The sequence below is a fragment of the Stegastes partitus genome, unplaced genomic scaffold (genome assembly GCF_000690725.1).
Source record: "Stegastes partitus isolate 25-593 unplaced genomic scaffold, Stegastes_partitus-1.0.2 Scaffold235, whole genome shotgun sequence".
NCBI lineage: Eukaryota > Metazoa > Chordata > Actinopteri > Pomacentridae > Stegastes > Stegastes partitus.
Window position 1 is genome coordinate 385,871 of NW_007577966.1, and position 19,570 is coordinate 405,440.

Consider the following 19,570-nt stretch of genomic DNA (forward strand, 5'->3'; position numbering starts at 1 on the left):
CTCAAACCAGCACTGACCTGACAGAGCTCTTAGTGCAGCAGCACACTCTGCAGCATTCCCGTGTGTTCCAGCAACTTCACACAACTGTAAAACTAAATCATGTACCTTTTAATTTTGTACCCAATTAAAACCTTTAAAGGTTAAAAATAATTGTCTACTAAAGTTAAATAAGATATAAACTACCCCACAAAATTAACATGGACGCAGAACATTACAGTTCAAACAGAGCATAGAGTGTAAACATACAGAGATATGTGGATATGTTAAGTTTAGATTTAATAGGTTTGATTTGTACATTTGTAACAGTAATGTGTGCAACAAATTCTTACAGTTAGCCCCCAGTTGGCCAACTCAAAGGATTCTTGGTATACATAGATGAAATATTTCACAAGCTACACTTTAAAGTACATAAAGATTACAATACAATTTTCTAAACTGAGACGCAGTCTCAAATTAAGCCACTAGAATACATCTGCATGTGTTTTGCTGGCCAGTGTCATACACTTGTGTTCACCAAGGTGGGAACTGCAATTCCAAAATGTCTTCACCAAAAGTTCATGCTATGAGTGGTTCAGGTCATCCAAACTACAGAAATGCTTCAAACAAAGAAAAAAAAAAGTGCAGCCACAATATGGGCTCACAGCTAACTTAGCATCACAAGGCAAGAGACAAGTTTGTACATAAGAGTAAAGACTGCCAGTGCACAGAGATGACCTTTTCAAAAACAGCTGGGGAAACTAATGTCACTCTCAGCCATTCTACTGAGCAGCAACTTCTTTAGACATTTCCAGAACCCCTCTACTATTACTGCAAACCGTTCACATGTTATGGTAATTCCCTTACACTACTTGCAACGGGCTGAGTTTCAACTTTATTTTCAAGCTGGTGCTATAATAATGACACAACATAAAGGGTCAAAAATATTCAACATTTTCTCACTTCCCACTGGTGGCATCTATTTGTGCAGCTTGGCTAAATTTTAATACGCTTCCCTTATTGTTTAGGGATGGGCCAGACGTCTCAGAAACTGATAACTGCATGGTATCTCATCACATATGCAGTATTTTTTTCACATTTGTACTTTTACTTTTTAGAACAATACTGGTGTTTTTCACTGTTTCCACTTATTTACAGCTAATCCAAAAATTGAGGAGTGTTTACATGATGATCTGATTCAGTCTCTAAAAGCTCAGAAACCTCAAGAAAAACTGTGCATTAAAGTTCATTGCTGACATTGGAAATATGATCAATCCTGATGGCTCTGGAGGCTGTAAGGTGCAACTGAAAGCTATGTTTAAAAAAAAAAAAAAAAAAGCTGGAAAGTAGACTTTGAGTTAAGATTTTGGAAATGAATCCAAGTCTATGTTCTAATTTTTCTCCAGCAATTTCAACCACATCTTTCAGTTTTCAAAAAACGTCCAATGTGACAAAATTTAAGATAGCTTTTCCAGAGCTTTTTACCAACATCTAAAATTCTTCACCAGCAGATGAGTTTCCACAGATGTACCAGACAATATAATTTGAGCGCTAGAAGAAGCTAGTGTACCCTGACTACATATATTTTGTCAGCCTTAAGAAGAATAATTTCAAAAAAATCATTGCTATCATTGCTACAGAGCAGCTGCTCTGTCTACTTCTCTGATTTTGATCAACTGACTTCAGTGGACAAAAGAGAAATTTGAGCCTAACATGTCAACATGAACAGGTACCAGTTTGTTTGTTTTTTTACACCTTAAAAATCAAGGCAAGTTATGTGTGAGTGAAATGAATGGAAATCATTGGATGTCCAGAAAGTTGAGACAACAATAATAAAAAAAAAATTAACACTTAACGAACTTTGCAAAAAATATTTAGCTGTGTATTGTTAGTAGTGAATGGGCTGAATATGTGAATTATTTAAAAAGTCCCTCAAAAAACAGATGCCAAACACCGTTTTTCTATCAAGGACATTTGTATACTTTCTTTGTCCTCCTTAGCACAGCACATACAGTAATGTCTCCATAAAAGCAAAGCATGTACATCAGGTGCATTCAGGCACACCTGATCCAATAATGGTCCATTCTTGCTGGAAAACTGCTAAAGATGTGATTATTTCTCAAACAGCATGGCCAGTGGGTTCTGTTGACATTGCTGCATTTCGAAGGATCAAAGCCTATGATCTGTCAGTAGCTGCTGAGGCACAGTGGAAAAGAAACCCCCCTGACAAACACCTACCTCCATGTTTCACCCTCTGCCACACAGAGAGGGCAAGAGCCAAAAGCTGATGCAAGGACAAATGCTATCCGAACACTGCCCTATTTCTTCCTTTAGACCCCATCCTTCCTTTTTATGAGGATTAAAGAATTAATATTGAATTCAACTGAGCAACCTTTTGGGGACTAGATGATTTATATTGCACTTAGGCAAACTTATGAAGAAGCTAGTGTGAATAAAATGAATACTTGTGAATTTGGACCCAGGTGAAAACCCAGTGTGACATCTGTGATTACCAACAACATCCAACAATTAGGATTTTAACTTGTTGTTCAAGGACTGTCATACTTTGTATGTTTACTGTGATATCTTTTCGTTTCTTTTAATATGCTTCTAAAATATTTTTGCAGATTTTATTTCAGAAACAGTAACTGTATTAATAACATGTATAATGTGACTTCTTTTAACTAAAGTCCTGACCATCTGAATTTCATTTTTTTGCACACAGAAGTCTCCCAGCATTCTCACTAAAAAGCTGTAGTCATTTTAATGTAACTTTCAATAAATACTCTTCTTGCAAATGGCCGACCACCTCCCTATATTCTGATTTAGTTAAGTTACTACAATGGCTTGTAAAGATTAAATTCTTGTCAACAAATCCCATGTGCAGAGCAAAGCCAACAATGAACTCATTTCACAAAAAAGTGTTTTGGCTAAAGTCTAATATATCCTATTCCTCTCTGACACAGAGCTCCATTATTGTGCGAAAGCTGTTAAACAAACAACAGAGTGACACTGTTGCATTGCGTGACATGTTCTTACGTTACCACAAACTGAGTTGAACTCATTTCCACATGCGCTGTTCTGATGCCAGAAATACTCATTACAGCACCAAATGTAGAATAATCGTCTACTGAAAATAGTCCTCAATTAATAAAATAACTGCTTGATAGAAATTGCAATGTTCAGCTGCTTTAAAAATTAAACTATATATTTGTGAGATATAGCAAAGGTTTGTCATTTCAGTTGTTAGGCACTGATTGAGTGCTTTCTTGGAATTTGTTGACAAAAAGACAAATACAGAGTAACACCTGGCTTTAACAGTCCTTTAGCAATAAGTGGCAATCACATGTTGACCCTGTTAATGTTACGCTGCTAAGTCCTGGATGACATGCTGTGCTCAGTGTTTCAGCTGCGAGTCATTTAACACTACTGTCTAAACCAATGCCACAAGAGGTGTTGGTATCACGGTGTGCATGGCAGTACATGTGATGCGTGTTGGTGGGGTGAGGGTTGGCGTAGGGCATTGGGCATAAGGTGTGATCAGTCGGACCCTAAAATCAAAAAGAAAACTTAAACTAAACGACACAGAGTCTTTCATTTCTTGCTGCGCAGCCGTTTGGATTGTCGTGGAAGGTCTGAGCTCTTTCTGGTGCGTTTGAGCGATGAGCCTCCCACACCCTCTGGCTCTGTGGGCGCAGCCAAGTTGCCAGTTGCCAACACAGTAGCAGATGTGCTGGAAACAGTGGAAGACACAGCAGAAGTGCTGGATGTGGAGGGGACAGCTGTGGTGGGTCTGGGTCCTCCCATAGCTGCAGCACTACTGTCCATCAGTTCGCGGAGCTTGTGTTCTAGCTCAGCAAGGCGGGCATTTTGCTCACCAATCACCTGGGTCTGTTCCAGCAACTTCTGTTCCTGGTCTTGCAGCTGCTTCTGCTGCTCCAATTGCTTGACACGAATTTCCTGCATCTCTCTCCGCAGTACCGTCATCGATGCCCCGTTCACCTTAACCTGCTGCTGCACCTTGGTCATCTCAGAGCGTGAAGGAGTATTTTTAGCCAACAGGGACATGGTGGTCAAGGAGGTAGATGGACCTGCAACTGAGAGAATAGGACAAAGGTTTCAAGGTCTTCAGAATTTCACTGCTAATCATCAAATATTATCAGTCAAACCATTATTGGCTATGTCCAGCTCAGAGACGGGGACTCGAGTTTGTGACTCGGACTCGAGTCGCACTTAAGTCGCACACAGAAAGACTTCAGACTTGACTTGGACTCCTACTCAAAAGACTTCAGACTCGACTTGGACTCATGTCTTGGGACTCGTGAACAATCATTATGTTTTCTTTTTTCCTTTCCTTTCTTTTTTTCTGATCTTATTGTAGGTTTATTAGTGTTAAATATTTTGTTCTCAGCAAAACAACACCGTTGATTGTTTCCACAAAAAGTTACTGTGTCATTAGTAAAAAAGTCCAGACAGCCAATAAGTCCAATGATATTCCTTTTTGAGTTTTACTTTTATGCAAGGAATCATTTTTGTCATGCAAAGAAAGGTGCCTGTTGGAACAAAACTGGTCATGTTTTGAGATCACCAGTTTATAGACTTACAGTGTTTTTCAGATAACGTTGCAGCAACAGTTTTGCTTTTTTTATGAACAAATTTTTTAAAATTGCAAATGGCACAGAAGTAACATATGCAAGTGTTTAAAGTACTTTTGAGTGTTTTGTTCACAAGTTGTTTGCATTTAGCTAAAGTGTGATGTTTTGCACTAAATAGAAGGATGTTAATTAGCCTACAATGCCTCTGACTGGGAGAGGTGTGACATTTTCTATATGTTTGTTCTTGTTATGGTCCGACTGAGCCTGCACAATAGGGGTCAAGATATATCGTAACTGTATGTTCATGTTGGAAGAACACAGTTTCCTTTCAAGGAAGTCATTCATTGTGTGTTTTCTTCATCTTGCATTGCAGTACCCTGTTTAAAGTGATCATATAACAAACAACTAATCGGTCCTGATACTTAATACTAATAGATAAAGAAGGGATAATAATACAGTAGAAGCTTTGATTTCTTAGATATAGCTGTGCAGTATTCTTAGTAGACCGAATAGCAGCAGATGGTAGAAAGCTCATTAAAACATAAAGAGACATGAGAGATTTATTTTTTAGAGACTTGAGACTTGACTTGGACTTGCAAAAAAAGACTTGTGAACATCTCTGGTCCAGCTACACAAAACTTGTCATGTCCAACTTCAGTATCACCAATTTTTGCCCTCTGGGAGGTCAAATGAAGGCGAATTCATGCTTTCCACGTCCACACAACTACACCTGACAACAGAGTCCTTCGCTCTCAGACTGCAGGTCTATTGGTGATTCCAGAGTTTCTAGAAGTAGAATGTGAGGGAGAGCCTTCAGTTATCAGCTCCTCTGTTGTGGAGTTCTGGATTTGGGTTTGGGTTCTGGAGGCAGACCCCCTCTCTACTTTAGGGTTAGGCTTAAAATGTTCCTCTTTGATAAAGCTTGTAGTTAGAGCTGCTCAGGATCACCTGAACTGTCCCTTAGTTATGCTGCTATCGCTTTAGACTGCAGGGGGATTCCCATGATGCACTGGGCTTCTCTCCTCTCCTCTCCTCTCCTCTCTCTCTTTCTTTCATAGATTTATAGACCACATTACACATCACTAATTCAGTGTCTTCTCTGTCCCGTAGTTGTAGTTCTCTATGCCGGTATGTCTGTATCTGGAGCTAAACGTCTCACAGCCACTGGCCTAACCGATTCTCCAAAATGTTCATTGTTCTCTTATGTATTCTGACGCCAAGTGCTTTCTCAAATGAAATCCAAAGAAAACTTTCGATTTGTTGGGTTTCAGAGAGCCCAAACACAGTAGGAAGTCCTAATTTCTAAAGACATGCTGTGCTATGTCCGACACAACGCAGAAATAGTGACATTAACTGGGTGCTACAGCCTAATGTATAGCTCACCGCTATATCCCTGTGCTTTTCTGTGTTCAGTAAGTCCACATAGCTGACTGATGCTTACTTACTATAGTATGAATAGAACCACAGGCATGTCTGTCCTCTGCTTTCAAAGCCCTGGTCTGCACACATGGGCCAAAAGGTACGAATACCGATACAGAGAATAAGGGTCACAGTAAAAACGTGAATTTTGTGATCTTCCTCATACCATAAGGGTTGATACCTCTGCAGACAGAGAGGTTGTGTGAGGAGAGTCACCATTATTCCCACCTTTAGAATGTATCTTTAAAAGGGAAGTAATTGAAGTTGTTGCTGTCGGACTTAAGCGGTGCTTTGATTTACAAAAGGCTTTTCGTTGATGGCACCCAAACACAGGGAAGTTCTAAATTCTCCAGAAATCCTGTGCTGTCAGTCCACTGTGCTTTTTTTTTTTTTTGGGATATTTTTTGGGCTTTTCCGCCTTTAATGATAGTGACAGTGAAGATAGACAGAGAAACGTGGAGAGGAGAGTGGGGGAATGACACGCAGCAAATGAGCCGCTGGCTGGATTCGAACTGCGGCTGCTGCGTCAGGGATTAAAGCCCCTATACATGGGTCACCCGCCCCACCCGCCGAGCTATCCGGGTCCCAAGTCCACTGTGTTTTGATTACAATGCAACAAACACTGGCTGCAGACTATTCCACAGTGCTTGGCACACCTCAGAAATAATCACTAACGAGCTGCAAAGCTTTGCTGCAAAGATCCTGTAAAAAAAAATATCACAACCAGTCTTTCAGAATCATACACAGGAGGCTTCTATGTTTTTCAGTGTTCGATATGGGGCAGAATTCTACGTGTCTACTCGTGGCCAACACATTGCTTGCAGTATCAATACATGCAGATACCATGAGTTGGCCTTAAAGGTGCAGAACATTTAGGGTATCAGGTCACCTTAAAAAACAGCTACAAAGCACCTTGGCATTAATTCTTGAAGTCTCTGAAACTCTACTAGAGGGAAGGAACAATATGTTCTTAAAGATATTCCCTTATTTAGGGCTTTGGGGGTGTCTGACACGTCATTTCAAAATCTCCCATGTGTGATCAAGTGGATTTAGATCTGGTGACTTTGAAAGCCACACCATGTGACTCAGATTAAGGGTTATCATATTGGATTTTCACTTCACAATTACTGTGGCCAAAACGATTCATGAAAACAAGCTAGATTATATAGCTGAAAAAAGGATCACAACAAAGTCTAAAGTGGAGTAGATTAAGGTTCCAGGTGACTGGCCAGGACCACACATCACCGGATGGGACCCTCACTGCTGTCCGCATGCACCCTGAGTTGAAGTTCATCAAGTGGTTCCATAATCAAGGGGTATCGAGGGAGCACACTCGGGCTTTGTCCATGTAACCGGAGCTTTGTGTTTTTGGTTTGTGCTTTCACGGTGGCTTGCATATGTGTGTGGAAATGAAACTATCGAATATTCTATAAAAAACAGTTTTCCTATTGCTATTAATGAAGAGTCTATCGCCAGTACATATTGCTGCAGTTGTAACACCCAGGCCTAACAAAAACTGTAAACATTTGGATAAAACAAAAACAAACAATGCTTGTAATTGAACTACAATCAAAATATGCATGTAGCGAAGTGGACCACATTACTTAGTATCATATTACCATGTTATCAATATTTCATTCTTAAAATTCATTGTTAAATATCTTTTTCAAAATATCATTATTGTTGTCAATATTGGTATACTGCAAACCCCTAGCTCACGCTTTCATACTCATCCGATCATTTAGCGACCCCACGTGCCCTATGGATAAAGGCGTTGTCATTCTGTAAGAGCACTCCCATAGAAATGTCTCATCATCAGAAAAAGGCAATCACTCAGAACAACTTTATATTGATTTTCAGTGACCCTTCCAACGAAAAATCAGAATCAACCGTTCCTGGTAAGCATTTTTATACATGCCAGAGAGCATGACTGGATGCTAATTTTTTAATTGCACCATGCATTGCGCCTGTGTGAAAGCACCTGTATTTGTTGTGTTTCTCTACAAATTTATTCAGGTTTTCCTTTTAATTTGTTGCCTGTCTGTACATACATGGACCAAGTCAGGTGTTCTCAACCTTTCTGCTGCCAAGGCCCCCCAGGGGGGAAAACACTTTGCAGATGTTCCTTTATCAGGGTTGAAACTCTGAAGGGATAGAATCCAACTGCATTTGTGCTGGTTCTATATTGTTATATTATAGGGTGCAAATTGGTATACAGCATTCCTCCAATGCTGTGCAGGTACAAAATTCTACAATAAAAAGGCAACATTCCTGCCATCAGTAAAAAACATCCCAAACAGTGGAGCTAAACAGGATATCTTCTAAAGCTCCTGGACCACATGAGGATCATCAGCAGACATCAACAAAAGATAACAAAGCTGACACAAACCTGGAGTCAAATCAATGAAACCAAACTGTGTTATAAAACTTTTAAATTATTTCATATATTTTGTATTAGTCAGAAAGGAAGAAATACTTTGATAACAATAACTGCATCAAAACTGAAAATAAGCTACCAGGGCTAAATCAGCAATTGCAGGTGACTTTATGAGTGACCTCATGAGTCAGGAGAAACCCGTTCAGTACCTGGTGCAGAGCCAATAAGGCGGCCGGACAGGTCAGCCCCCGGCAGCTTCTTCTTTAGAATAGGGACAATCTTCTCATCAAAGTACTCCATGGCCATAGAGGAGATATCCCTCAACTCCTGCAGAACCTCATGAGCTCGCTGGGGGGCTCGGGTGGAGTTCACGTAGCGTAGCACACGGTAAATCTCATCTATCACCTGATAAGACACATCAGAACATGATCACAAACAAGAAAGAAAAACAACCCAAGACACAAAAAAAATGACTGAAGCCAGACGGAAACAGGCTTATCTAACTTCTAAGGAAACGTAGATCTGACTTTTCTAAAATAAAACACATATTTGGCAATCAAAACACCACACATTTACATCAGTACATGCAGAACACAAAATGAACACAGGATCAGCACAAACCACAGGGAAACAATGTGTAGATCAAAGAAGTTGCTGTCAAAGTGTTAGAATGCTGACTGAGCATTGTAAGGAAAAGTACACTGAAAAAAAATATAAATGCAACACTTGTTTTTGCTCCCATTTTTCATGAGCTGAACTCAAAGGTCTGAGACTTGTTCTATGTACACAAAAGGCCTATTTCTCTCAAATATTGTTCACAAATTTGTTTAAATCTGTGTCAGTGAGCACTTCTCCTTTGCTGAGACACTCCATCCACCTCACAGGCGTGGCATATCAAAACGCTGATTAGACAGCAGGATTATTGCACAGGTGTGCCTTAGGCTGACCACAATAAAAGGCCACTGGAAATGTGCAATTTTATCACAGCATAATGCCACAGAAGTCGCAAGTTTTGAGGCAGTGTGCAATTGGCGTGCTAACTGCAGGAATGTCCACCAGAACTGTTGCCCGTGAATTCAATGTTAATTTCTTTACCATAAGCCATCTCCAAAGGCGTTTCAGAGAATTTGGAAGTACATCTAACCTGCCTCACAACCACAAACCACATATAAACAAACCAGCCCAGGACCTCTGGACACTGTGAATCGAGTGGTCCATGGTGGCGGTGGGGTTATGGTATGGGCAGGCGTATGTAATGGACAACGAACACAGTTGCAGTTTATTGATGACATTTTGAATGCACAGAGATACCATGATGAGATTGTGAGGCCCAGTGCTGTGGCATTCATCCACATGTTCATCACCTCATGTTGCAGCATGATAATGCACGGCCACATGTTGCAAGGATCTGTACACAATTCCTGGAAGCTGAAAACATCCCAGTTCTTGCATGGCCAGCGTACTCACCGGACATATCACCCATTGAGCATGTTTAAGATACTCTGGATCGGCATATATGACGGTGTGTTCCAGTTCCTGCCAATATCCAGCAACTTCACACAGCCACTGAAGAAGAGTGGACCAACATTCCACAGGCCACAATCAACAACCTGATCAGCTCTATGTGAAGGAGATGTGTTGCACTGCGTGAGGCAAATGGCGGTCACACCAGATACTGACTGGTTTCGAAACATGATACAGTATCCTGTAGTATCCAGAACTTGAAGAATAAAGAAACTATGTAACTAATTAGGCAGTGTAATGGCAAAAAGCAAAACCGTGATCAATGTGTGCTTGCTGTAGTGCTCAAAACAAGCATTTTAATGAGGTATTTCTACTGGTCTTCTGCCTGTAAAAATATTGCGACTGCTACTATGTGTGCCAGAGGCAGCTGAGCTAACCTTTCCAGGGATGAAGCAGCAGAGGTTGGAGTCGACATATTTCATGAAGGTCATGTTGAGCAGTGAAAGGCGTGTCTCCACAGCAGCCAGGATGTCAGCATGACGGGCCAGTGAATGGTTTCTCCGCTCTGACTCTCGCCTGGTCACAAAAAATAAGAAACACACTGGTGAAGAGAACTTCCAATAAAGTTTAATGTATAAAAATGTAGAACTAAATCACAACTTCACTGACAGCTGGCTAAGTGTGAATTCAGGAAATATGTTGCTGTGCGTACATGAGTGTGTTTAATATGTGTGTATATATACACAGTTGAAACCAGAAGTTTACATACACTGTATGAAAAGACACATAACATTTTTTTTCCCTCACTCTCTGACATTAAATCAAACTAAACTTTTCCTGTTTTAGATCAGTTAGGATTACCAAAATTGTTTCTATTTGCTAAATGCCAGAAAAATGAGAGATTTTTTTTTAGAGAATTTTTTATGACAGCATCATATTGTGGGGGTGTTTTGCTGCAGGAAGGACTGGTACACTTCACTAAATAGATGGCATCATGAGAAAAGAACATTATGTGGAAATATTGAAGCAACATCTCAAGACATCAGCCAAGATGTTAAAGCTTGGGCACAAAAGGGTCTTCAAATGGACAATGACCTTAAGCATACCACCAGATTAGCTACAAAGAGGCTTCAGGACAACAAAGTCAATGTTTTGGAGTGGCCATCACAAAGCCCTGATCTCAATCCTGTAGAACATTAGTGGGCAGAGCTGAAAAGGTGTGTGGAGCAAGGCAGCCAACAAACCTGACTCAGTTCCATCAGTTCTGTCAGGAGGAATGGGCCAGAATTTATTAAACTATTGTGAGAAGCTTGTGGAAGGAAACCCAAAACGTTTGACCCAAGTCATACAGTTTAAAGGCAATGCTAACAAATACTAAGGAAATGCATGTAAACTTCTGACTTTGAAGAAAGTAATAAAACTATAGTACTGGCCTGTACTATACTACAATCATGTATAAAAACTAAAATGTACTATATGGGGAACTTTGTAATGACATACTTTCCTCTAGCGTTTTAAGAAGAATTTAGAAAACAATTTTCAGAAAAAAAAATAAAAATAGCTGCTATGTCAACTAAGGTGATGGCACAATTTGTCACATCTCTCCTTTGGGATCTCCCAAGTGTCACCTGACAAAAGAATCATTTTCGGGGAAACACATCAAGACTTAGCAGGAAAGTTGTTTAGTACCCAGGGGTCCATTTTCAAAGGGGGTCCATATGCAATACTATACCTGCCAAAGAAAGAGGACTGGCAGCGACCTTCCACTGAAGGATATTATGCTGCCCTAATCTCAACTTGATTATAACTCACTTGAAAGCTTTACTCTTAGCTTCTTACATCCAAGCTGTTAAACACAAAGACCAGTTCTATTTGTTGTCAACATTTTTATCTGCACTCAAGACTCCTGATCTAGTGCTTAGAACAGATTGGGTGACTTTGACATTCATGTAGTGGTTAACAATGACAGCCTCAACACTGCACTTATTTTATTACCAAAGTAGCTTCTCTCCATATGTAAATAAACCCACTCTTATTCTTTTTTTTTTTTTTTTTTAAGTTTTATTCACATCCTTGATCTTGTTCTGTCATACTGGGCATGCAATATCATTTCCTCAAAACCCTCTTTTGTCTGACCATTTTTAATAACTTCTGAATTAACAATAAAGAACTACACAGCAAACTTTTACATTGGACTCTGTTGCGCCACCACCATTGTCTAAAACTCTAGTGCTGCCTGCAGCTGACCAGTGACTGGAACCAAAAACAGCTGGCTCACTCTGCAGAGTATTACTGAAGAAAAACATTTGTTACAATCAACTAAAATTATAAAAGCATGCAGTGTTTAAATATATTTTGCTCAATACGTATTTCCAATGTCAACATCATGGACTAGCCGTGGCAGCCCTAGTGGGCAGTAAATGGCTAGCCATGCAAAGGTGAAATATTGGAAGTAACGTCTTGCAAAAACTCACTGTAGGTAAAAAAAAAAAAAAAGATCAAGGTCACCCACAAGCAAACGATATAACATAAGCAAACAATCTTTGCTGAACAGCTCTGTACTTCAAACGATTACATCTTTTCTATCCTCATATTCCTTAGATAGAACTGCATCTGCTGATATTGTCCAAACCTATTTCTGCTAATATTTTCTATTTGCAAACCTACTTCTTTGAACTAGACTATGTTTTTGCTCTCAGTGACAAGTTTGGTGTCAAACCTATAAATAATTACAATGGACATCATGTCAACAAAGAGTTTTTTACACCGAAAAAAATATCTTGAGAGCATGCTATGACGCAAGCAGGATTTGTTTACCAGTTTGATAACCATACATTACACAGCCAAGTATTCAATATCCCCATGTTCCTTATATGAAGCTGCTTCTGCTGACATCTATCACACACACTTTTTGACTGTTTCTCAGAATATGGATAAATATGCAAATCTCACTTTCTCATAATAGTTTGCACTGTCAAAGGTTTCTATGCAACCTCCTGCGAATAATTAATATGCACATTTGGGATTTTCACATTTTTTGCTATAGATATGATTTTGACACTTAATAGCATGTGGCCAGTTTTTGATAAAACACGAACAGTGTTCTTAAAAATAAGCTTCAATTCCATTTATGGTCTCCTCCCTCCCTCTAGTGGTTATTCTGGCCATGACATTAAGGAGACTCTTCAATATGAATCATTCGATTGTAATGTAAGATTTGAGTAAGTAACAAGGAATTAATTGTAAGTTTTTTGTGATGTCCTGTGAAGTCAGTGAGGAGGCGAGGTGACCAGACTTAATTTGATTTGAAACATCATCTGTATACATGATTTTCTAAAAAAAAAAAAAAAAAGTAAGTTTATTTGAATAAAATGTCTATACCTAGAAATATTCCAGACAATGGTCTTGGCTTCTTTCAGTATGTTAAGTTGTTGAAGCTCCATTTTTGGGTGAAGCAATAACAAGTGAGGCTGCACTCAGACAGTACAGAGTTTTGCTGGGATAATATGGTAATATGAGGCCTTTTAGACACAATGGAGCTGGGTCTTCACGAGTCTGGTTTTTGAAGAGAAGGATTTTAAAATATATTTTCGATTTTACAGAAAGCCTGCGTGGAGAGACTTACATAGGTGAAAAGGTGAAATATGAAAACTCTTGCCAATTCCTCTATTTTGGATTAACTGAAGGATTTGTCACAGGTGTTTCAAAATTCAGATAATAAGCAATTACAATGGCAATATGTAGTAATATATGTATGAAATAGTATTAAAGCATCATGTTGAGGGTGTGCAGCAACACTCTACAGGCAAAATATACAGTAAATTTGGTTTAAAAAGCTTTAAGTAACCTGTCATCTTTTTGTTGCTCAGTAATGAGATGAAAATTCCCCTCAGTGTAAGGACAGAGCTTGTCCTGCCACTGTGCACTCTGAAAGGTTGTTTGAGCCGAGATTGGCTATACATTGGTTTTGTAATACTCTGATACCACTTACCTAAACACTTCTGCAGGACACAACCACTCCTTGATGGCAACAGTATTCACTAATGGCCTTGGCCTTATTCAGCAGGACAAAGTGTACTGGCACAGTGCAAAAATGATTCCAGAATAGTTTGAGAACCATAAAGAGTTGAAGGTGTTGACTTGGCCTCAAAAAAACCATAGACCTCAATGTGATCAAGGGATGTCCTGAGCAAAATGCACAGCAACCTCAACGATTTAATGGATCAGAATGCTGTACTATGAAGCAAGCTTGACATAGCCAGGCTTTCTTGTGTAAGTCTGTTCGACAAAAACTAAAGCCCCAGTCAGAGATCACAGGTATCAGGAAGGTGGTGATCAGCTTTCTTTGTTAAGTCAGACTTTCTGCTTCAGACTCTGTTCACATAAAAGGAGGCGTTTAACGCGTCACGTGACTCTTGTTCTGCACAAAATGAATCAATCGTGTGCAGTTTCTTCAATCAACATGTTGTTTTAATGGACAACAATGAGGATATAAAAAATGTATATCGGTAAAAAGCGCAGCAACTGCAAATGGTGCAAGACAGAAATGCTGGTAGAAAACTGTTCAACGTGTTGATATATTTATTTTAAAGATCAATGCAGCTGATTACTGATAACTGACAGCTGCACATTAAAGCTGTTCAACTGAATATAAAACATGATCTTGTATTGAAGTGCATTAAGGCCTAACACTGTCCCATAATACAGGAAATCACTTTAATTTTTGGCCAAATCAAAGTAAAATTAAGTTAAAGTTACTGATTTATTATTCTCTCTAACAAATACCAGGAGAATAATCTGTTTTTAAACCTGTGTTTAATCACCTGCAGTCTCAGCAGAGTAAACGGACCAAACATAAAAACATATTTATGTGAATTCTGCATCACCAGCTGAATACATGTCTGGTTCACACGGCAACGCAATACATACAGTGTGTGATACTGTAACTACATGACTTCATTCAGTGATATTAGTAACGTACAACTCAGCATGTTTGCAGATAAAACACATTCCCTCAGCTGAGAATCTGTAGGGAAATGATTTGTTTAAAGGGAGATGGTCTTTCCAGCAGATTTAAATCTGAAACTCTGAACATAACCTGCTCCGGACCAGGTTAGCTCCACAGCATCAGTTACCATGGAGATCGAGTAGGTTAAAAGAGAGTCCACTTTGTGACACTGAAAACTCTGGCTTTAAGCTCAACGTACCTGTTAATCCACTAATCTCGCTTTGTAGTACAGCCCTCTGCTCCAAATGTCTTAGTGCCTGTTACCACAGGACACCTAGAAAGGTCTGTGGAGTCCAGTGGGTTATAGTTGTTTTGGCAACACAAGGGGGACCTACACAACATTAAGCTTACTGGTGTATCTACCCATTTTTTTTGCCTTATGGCTGACTTTCTGTAATACCAACACCAACCTCCAGGGCTTAAAATACTCTGATAGAAAAAGACTAAACCCTAAACCAGTCTTTTAAAGGTCCCGTCAGAAACACAGGTGATGTTACAAAGTCCAGGTTATTTCACAGTAAAGAAAAAGCTCAACAGTAATTAACATCCTCTGCCTGCAAAGTTTGTGCCAGTGAGATACTGACCTGGGCAGCTGGGCTTTGACCTGTCTCTGGCACAGGCTGTGGTAACGCTCCACCTTCAGGAAGCCCTGATTCAGGACTCGTTGGCAGATCATATCCATGCGCTTGCACACCTGGAGAAGTCAGATCAGAGAGGCTGTGAGTATGAAAACAAACAGAACAGCGCAGTACTTTTGCGTCCAGTGACCGAGGACTTCTTCTGGGAGTAGCTGATATCTTAGCATTTTTTCCAAAAACAACAAATCTTGGCTTCTTACCATAGTTGTTTGGATAAAGGACAGTGACTACAGTCTGTAGTGCCATAGTTTTAGGAACTCAAGATTTATGATAATACTTGGAGGTTGTAAAAAACAAACCAAAAATAATAATAATAATAAATTAAGTCAGACTATTTGTAAAGCAATGGCTGAAGTTGTAGTTTAGAGTACACTAGAGGAACTCTAGGATTGCATACACGTCTTTAAAAGCAGGAAGATTTTTTTTGCCAGCCACAGTCCCTTTACCTTCTCTCATTACTGAGTTAAATCAATACTAAAGTCATGCAAACCCACAAGCTTACAGGGCACCAGATGTTAGGCCCAAAGAGACCGGAAGCAAGGGCAAGAGTTTTTTGTCTTTTTTTAAGTCACAAGGCTGAGTCAGTAAAAGGGATTTCTTGTTTGAGCCCAATCATTTAATACTTACCATCTTCTAAGACTGAACTTATTGATTTTATTGGGGTTTTGTTTCCCACATCAAGACATACAAAGAATTTGCAGCATGAACTAAAAGGGTTTGGCTAAAACATAAACATTGAAGTTAATGTGCACTGGGGTGCATGTGTAATTAGCAGGGGACATTATATGTCAGTTTTCAGGGAACTGTTAGCTCCTCTGTCTACACAAAAACAAGGGTTTTATAAAAAGGTAGAAACTGAGGCTGAGAATTTTGCATTGCAGACACCTGTTTAAAGTAAGAGCCTGTGCAACACAATCCGCAATAGCCTGTAGGATACGATAAATTACATTTGTACGGTCTTTATCATACTGTGTGAAGTGCTTTAAGATGTTGTAAATGGGCGCTACATAAATACAACTGAATTGAATTATCAAATCTTTAAAATTATGCATCTATCAGAATGACGAGATGGGCCTTCGAAAGAATTGCACTGAGACGGAAAGTTCGTGCTAGAGCAGACCATAGAAGGGTTTAAAGCCAGCTCTATCCAGCAATGTGCGAAGTGCAGGAGTGCTGAGGAGAGCAGCACTCCGTCGACCTGTCCCAGTCACACGCAACACACTTCAGTCATCTTACTGTCATGGATTTCACTCTCCTTGGCCACTACGTCCTGCCAATGAGGGAACGACACACGGAGAATCGTGGGCCACGGCCAAAATTAGATGGCTGCACAAACACAGGCTTTAAATACAACCCACGATTACTTCCACTATTTTTTTTTTTACAGAACTAGTAACCAAAAATCAGCACTGCATGTAGCTAGCATTAGCGTTGCTCCCCTCTAGCTGGCTTGTTTTTGTTCTCCTTACCGACCGCAGAAGGCTGATTTCATCATAAGACAGAAAATTGAGAATCGTCTCAATAGCCACGATGGGCAGTCCCAGCAGAGGGTTGTTCTGGTGCGGCTGGTCCGGTGGAGGGGTGGACTGTCTGAGTGACACCGCGTCCGAGTCCAACGACCCAACACATCCATCAACTCTTTCTACGACGGTCGCCATCTTGCTTTGCTAAGGAGGAGGCGGAAGTGACATCCCAGTGGGCGATTTACCACTTTAAGGGACTGAACTCAGGCACAAACACACGTGTAAACAGCATGTATGTAACAGCAGTGGTGAGTCCCTTTCGACTCCTGGAATCATTGAAACACATGCGTCTTTTTCCAAAAAAAACCCCCAATCATTAATTTTGGTTCTTTTATAGTCTTCTGTAAATAAAAATATACAAACAACAATGCTAATATTTGCTTAAGTCACTTGGCCATTTTCACCTCAACTAGGCACTTTTGGTAGCTGTTCACAAGCTTCTGGTTGTATTTTATTTTTTTACCACTGCTCCTGACAGTATTGGTGCAGTTCAGCTAAATTTTTGGCTTCCTGATCCAGATGTTTGTGTATGCTATCTGACCATTCACCCATTTCTGTCTGCCTCATCAACCAGAAAATGCAGATAGAGAAGACAAAGGTGGTCAATGGGTATCTCAACAGCACCCAAATGTGCAAAGAAGTGTGTTACGGTCACTGCTAACACTCGCACTGCTACCTGGCAACAACATGGGACTGCTCATGCTCACAATGGTACTATAATAAATCACTGATGGACTTTTCTTCAATTCAATTTGTAATTTGTTGTCTTGGTCTATTCTTGCAGTTAGAATATAGATATGAGATATGAAGTGTAGGGGAGAGAAGGAGGGAGCTCGGGTGGCGATATACCAGGTTCTAGTAAACCTGACAACCACCTAGGGCCTGACCCCAGGAATGTTAAATCTGAAGTACCACCTTAGTCATACACAGGTCACAGAAGTTCATAAACAGAGAAGACAGAGACATGGTTCAAATCAGAAGAAACTATATTTATTGGATAATTTATTGAATAATTGGTTGAATGCTGAATGTCTGGAAGTGCCTGCAGAGAGAGTAGCCTAAAAACAGAATAAGTTGAACAGATGAAAATACACCAACATATTTACAGCATTAATTTCATTCTATTTAACAGTTAAACTCTAAAAAAAAAAAAAAAAAAATACTTCCAGAACTATAAAATTAGCTCAGGGGGAGGAAAGTGGACAGAAACCAGCAGGGGGGAGGTGGAGAGTTACTTAAGTGTTCTAGGAGTACCACAAACCACCAACCACTCATGAGCTTACAGCAATATGCAACCATTACACACCAGTGAAGGGTACATTGCCCCAGTGCTTTTACCACTACAGCCTGTGAAGGAAAAAACACAGTAGAGTGGTCAACCTCCACCAGCAGCTGGCAACCAGCTCCACGAAAGGTCCTACTCCAACACAAATATAGGGATAATTGTCCCCCCCCCCTAAAAAATAAAAATAAAAATAAAATTGTTGGCCCTAAAATACAAAACAGAGGCCAACACAGATTACCTTTACGTATCACAGTCTTGTTAACTGGCCAAAACAAGACATACCTTGGTATAATGGTGTCTTAGTTACTCAGACCTTGAAACAATCCTGACTACAGCACCTACCTCAGAATCACAGAGGAGCCCATGTGCTAACCATCAAGCAGAAACAAAAGGCAGCCATGATGCCACTGGTGTTTTAAATACCCTAAATCAGGGAAGGATGAGTCCACCTAATTATATGGTGGTGTTTTCAACAACTATCAGGAAATAATAAATTTGGCTGACCACAAATATTCCTGTCATTACTGCCGACGTGAATAATATTGATTTGATGGCTATTGTGAAAGCTTTCAAGCTTGGAGATGTTTGAAGATGGATTCATTTTTATCATGCTTAATCCACAGTAACCAGCGTTTTAATCGTATAGCTACTCTCTAAGTTAAATAGGTGGAAGTGCATGTAAATGGGGCTGCAAGGTGTCTCGGTGGTAAGCACCGTTGCCTTGTAGCAAGAAGGTCGGCGGTTCGTGTACCAGTGAGAACACCCGGGATCTTTCTGCGTGGAGTTGACATGTTCTCCCCATGCAGCGTGGGTTCTCTCCGGGTTCTCCGGCTTCCTCCCACACATTCCGAAGACATGTTGAGGTTAATTGGTGATTCTAAATTGTCCATAGGCGTGAATGTGAGTGTGCTTAGTTATCTGTCTCTGGCTGTGGCCCTGCAGTGGACTGGCGACCTGTTCAGGGTGTGATCATCTCATCATCAAGCTCTGCAGAAGCCTGATAACGATCCTGATCATTTGAATCAGGTGTGTTAGAAGAGGGAAACATCTGAAACATGCAGGATTGTGGCCCTAGAGGACAAGGATTGGACACTCCTGAGTTAGACACATCGGTGTCACAAGTGGCATACATGTCACCTGAACGTTCTTAACTAGGTTTTGTAGCTCTTTTATAAAGCATCTTTATAACCTGGCAAATAGCAGGATTACAGAGGGAGGGAGAGAATTGCTAGGTGTCTATATAGGTATTATTAGTGGCACGGGCTGAGCTCGAGGCCACTATTGT

General features: G+C 40.1%; 1 protein-coding gene across 1 annotated transcript; it reads right to left on the reverse strand.

The window, feature by feature from the left end:
- Positions 1-1,729: 1,729 nt before the first annotated feature.
- Positions 1,730-17,140, reverse strand: fbxo28 (F-box protein 28). The gene is made up of 5 exons (XM_008281514.1): positions 16,947-17,140; positions 15,424-15,533; positions 10,269-10,407; positions 8,577-8,772; positions 1,730-4,073 (listed from the first exon to the last, which is right to left on the reverse strand). The coding sequence occupies exons 1-5, from the start codon at positions 17,133-17,135 to the stop codon at positions 3,571-3,573; spliced, it is 1,137 nt and encodes a 378-aa protein (XP_008279736.1). The 5' UTR covers positions 17,136-17,140; the 3' UTR covers positions 1,730-3,570.
- Between the last annotated feature and the right edge of the window lie 2,430 nt (positions 17,141-19,570).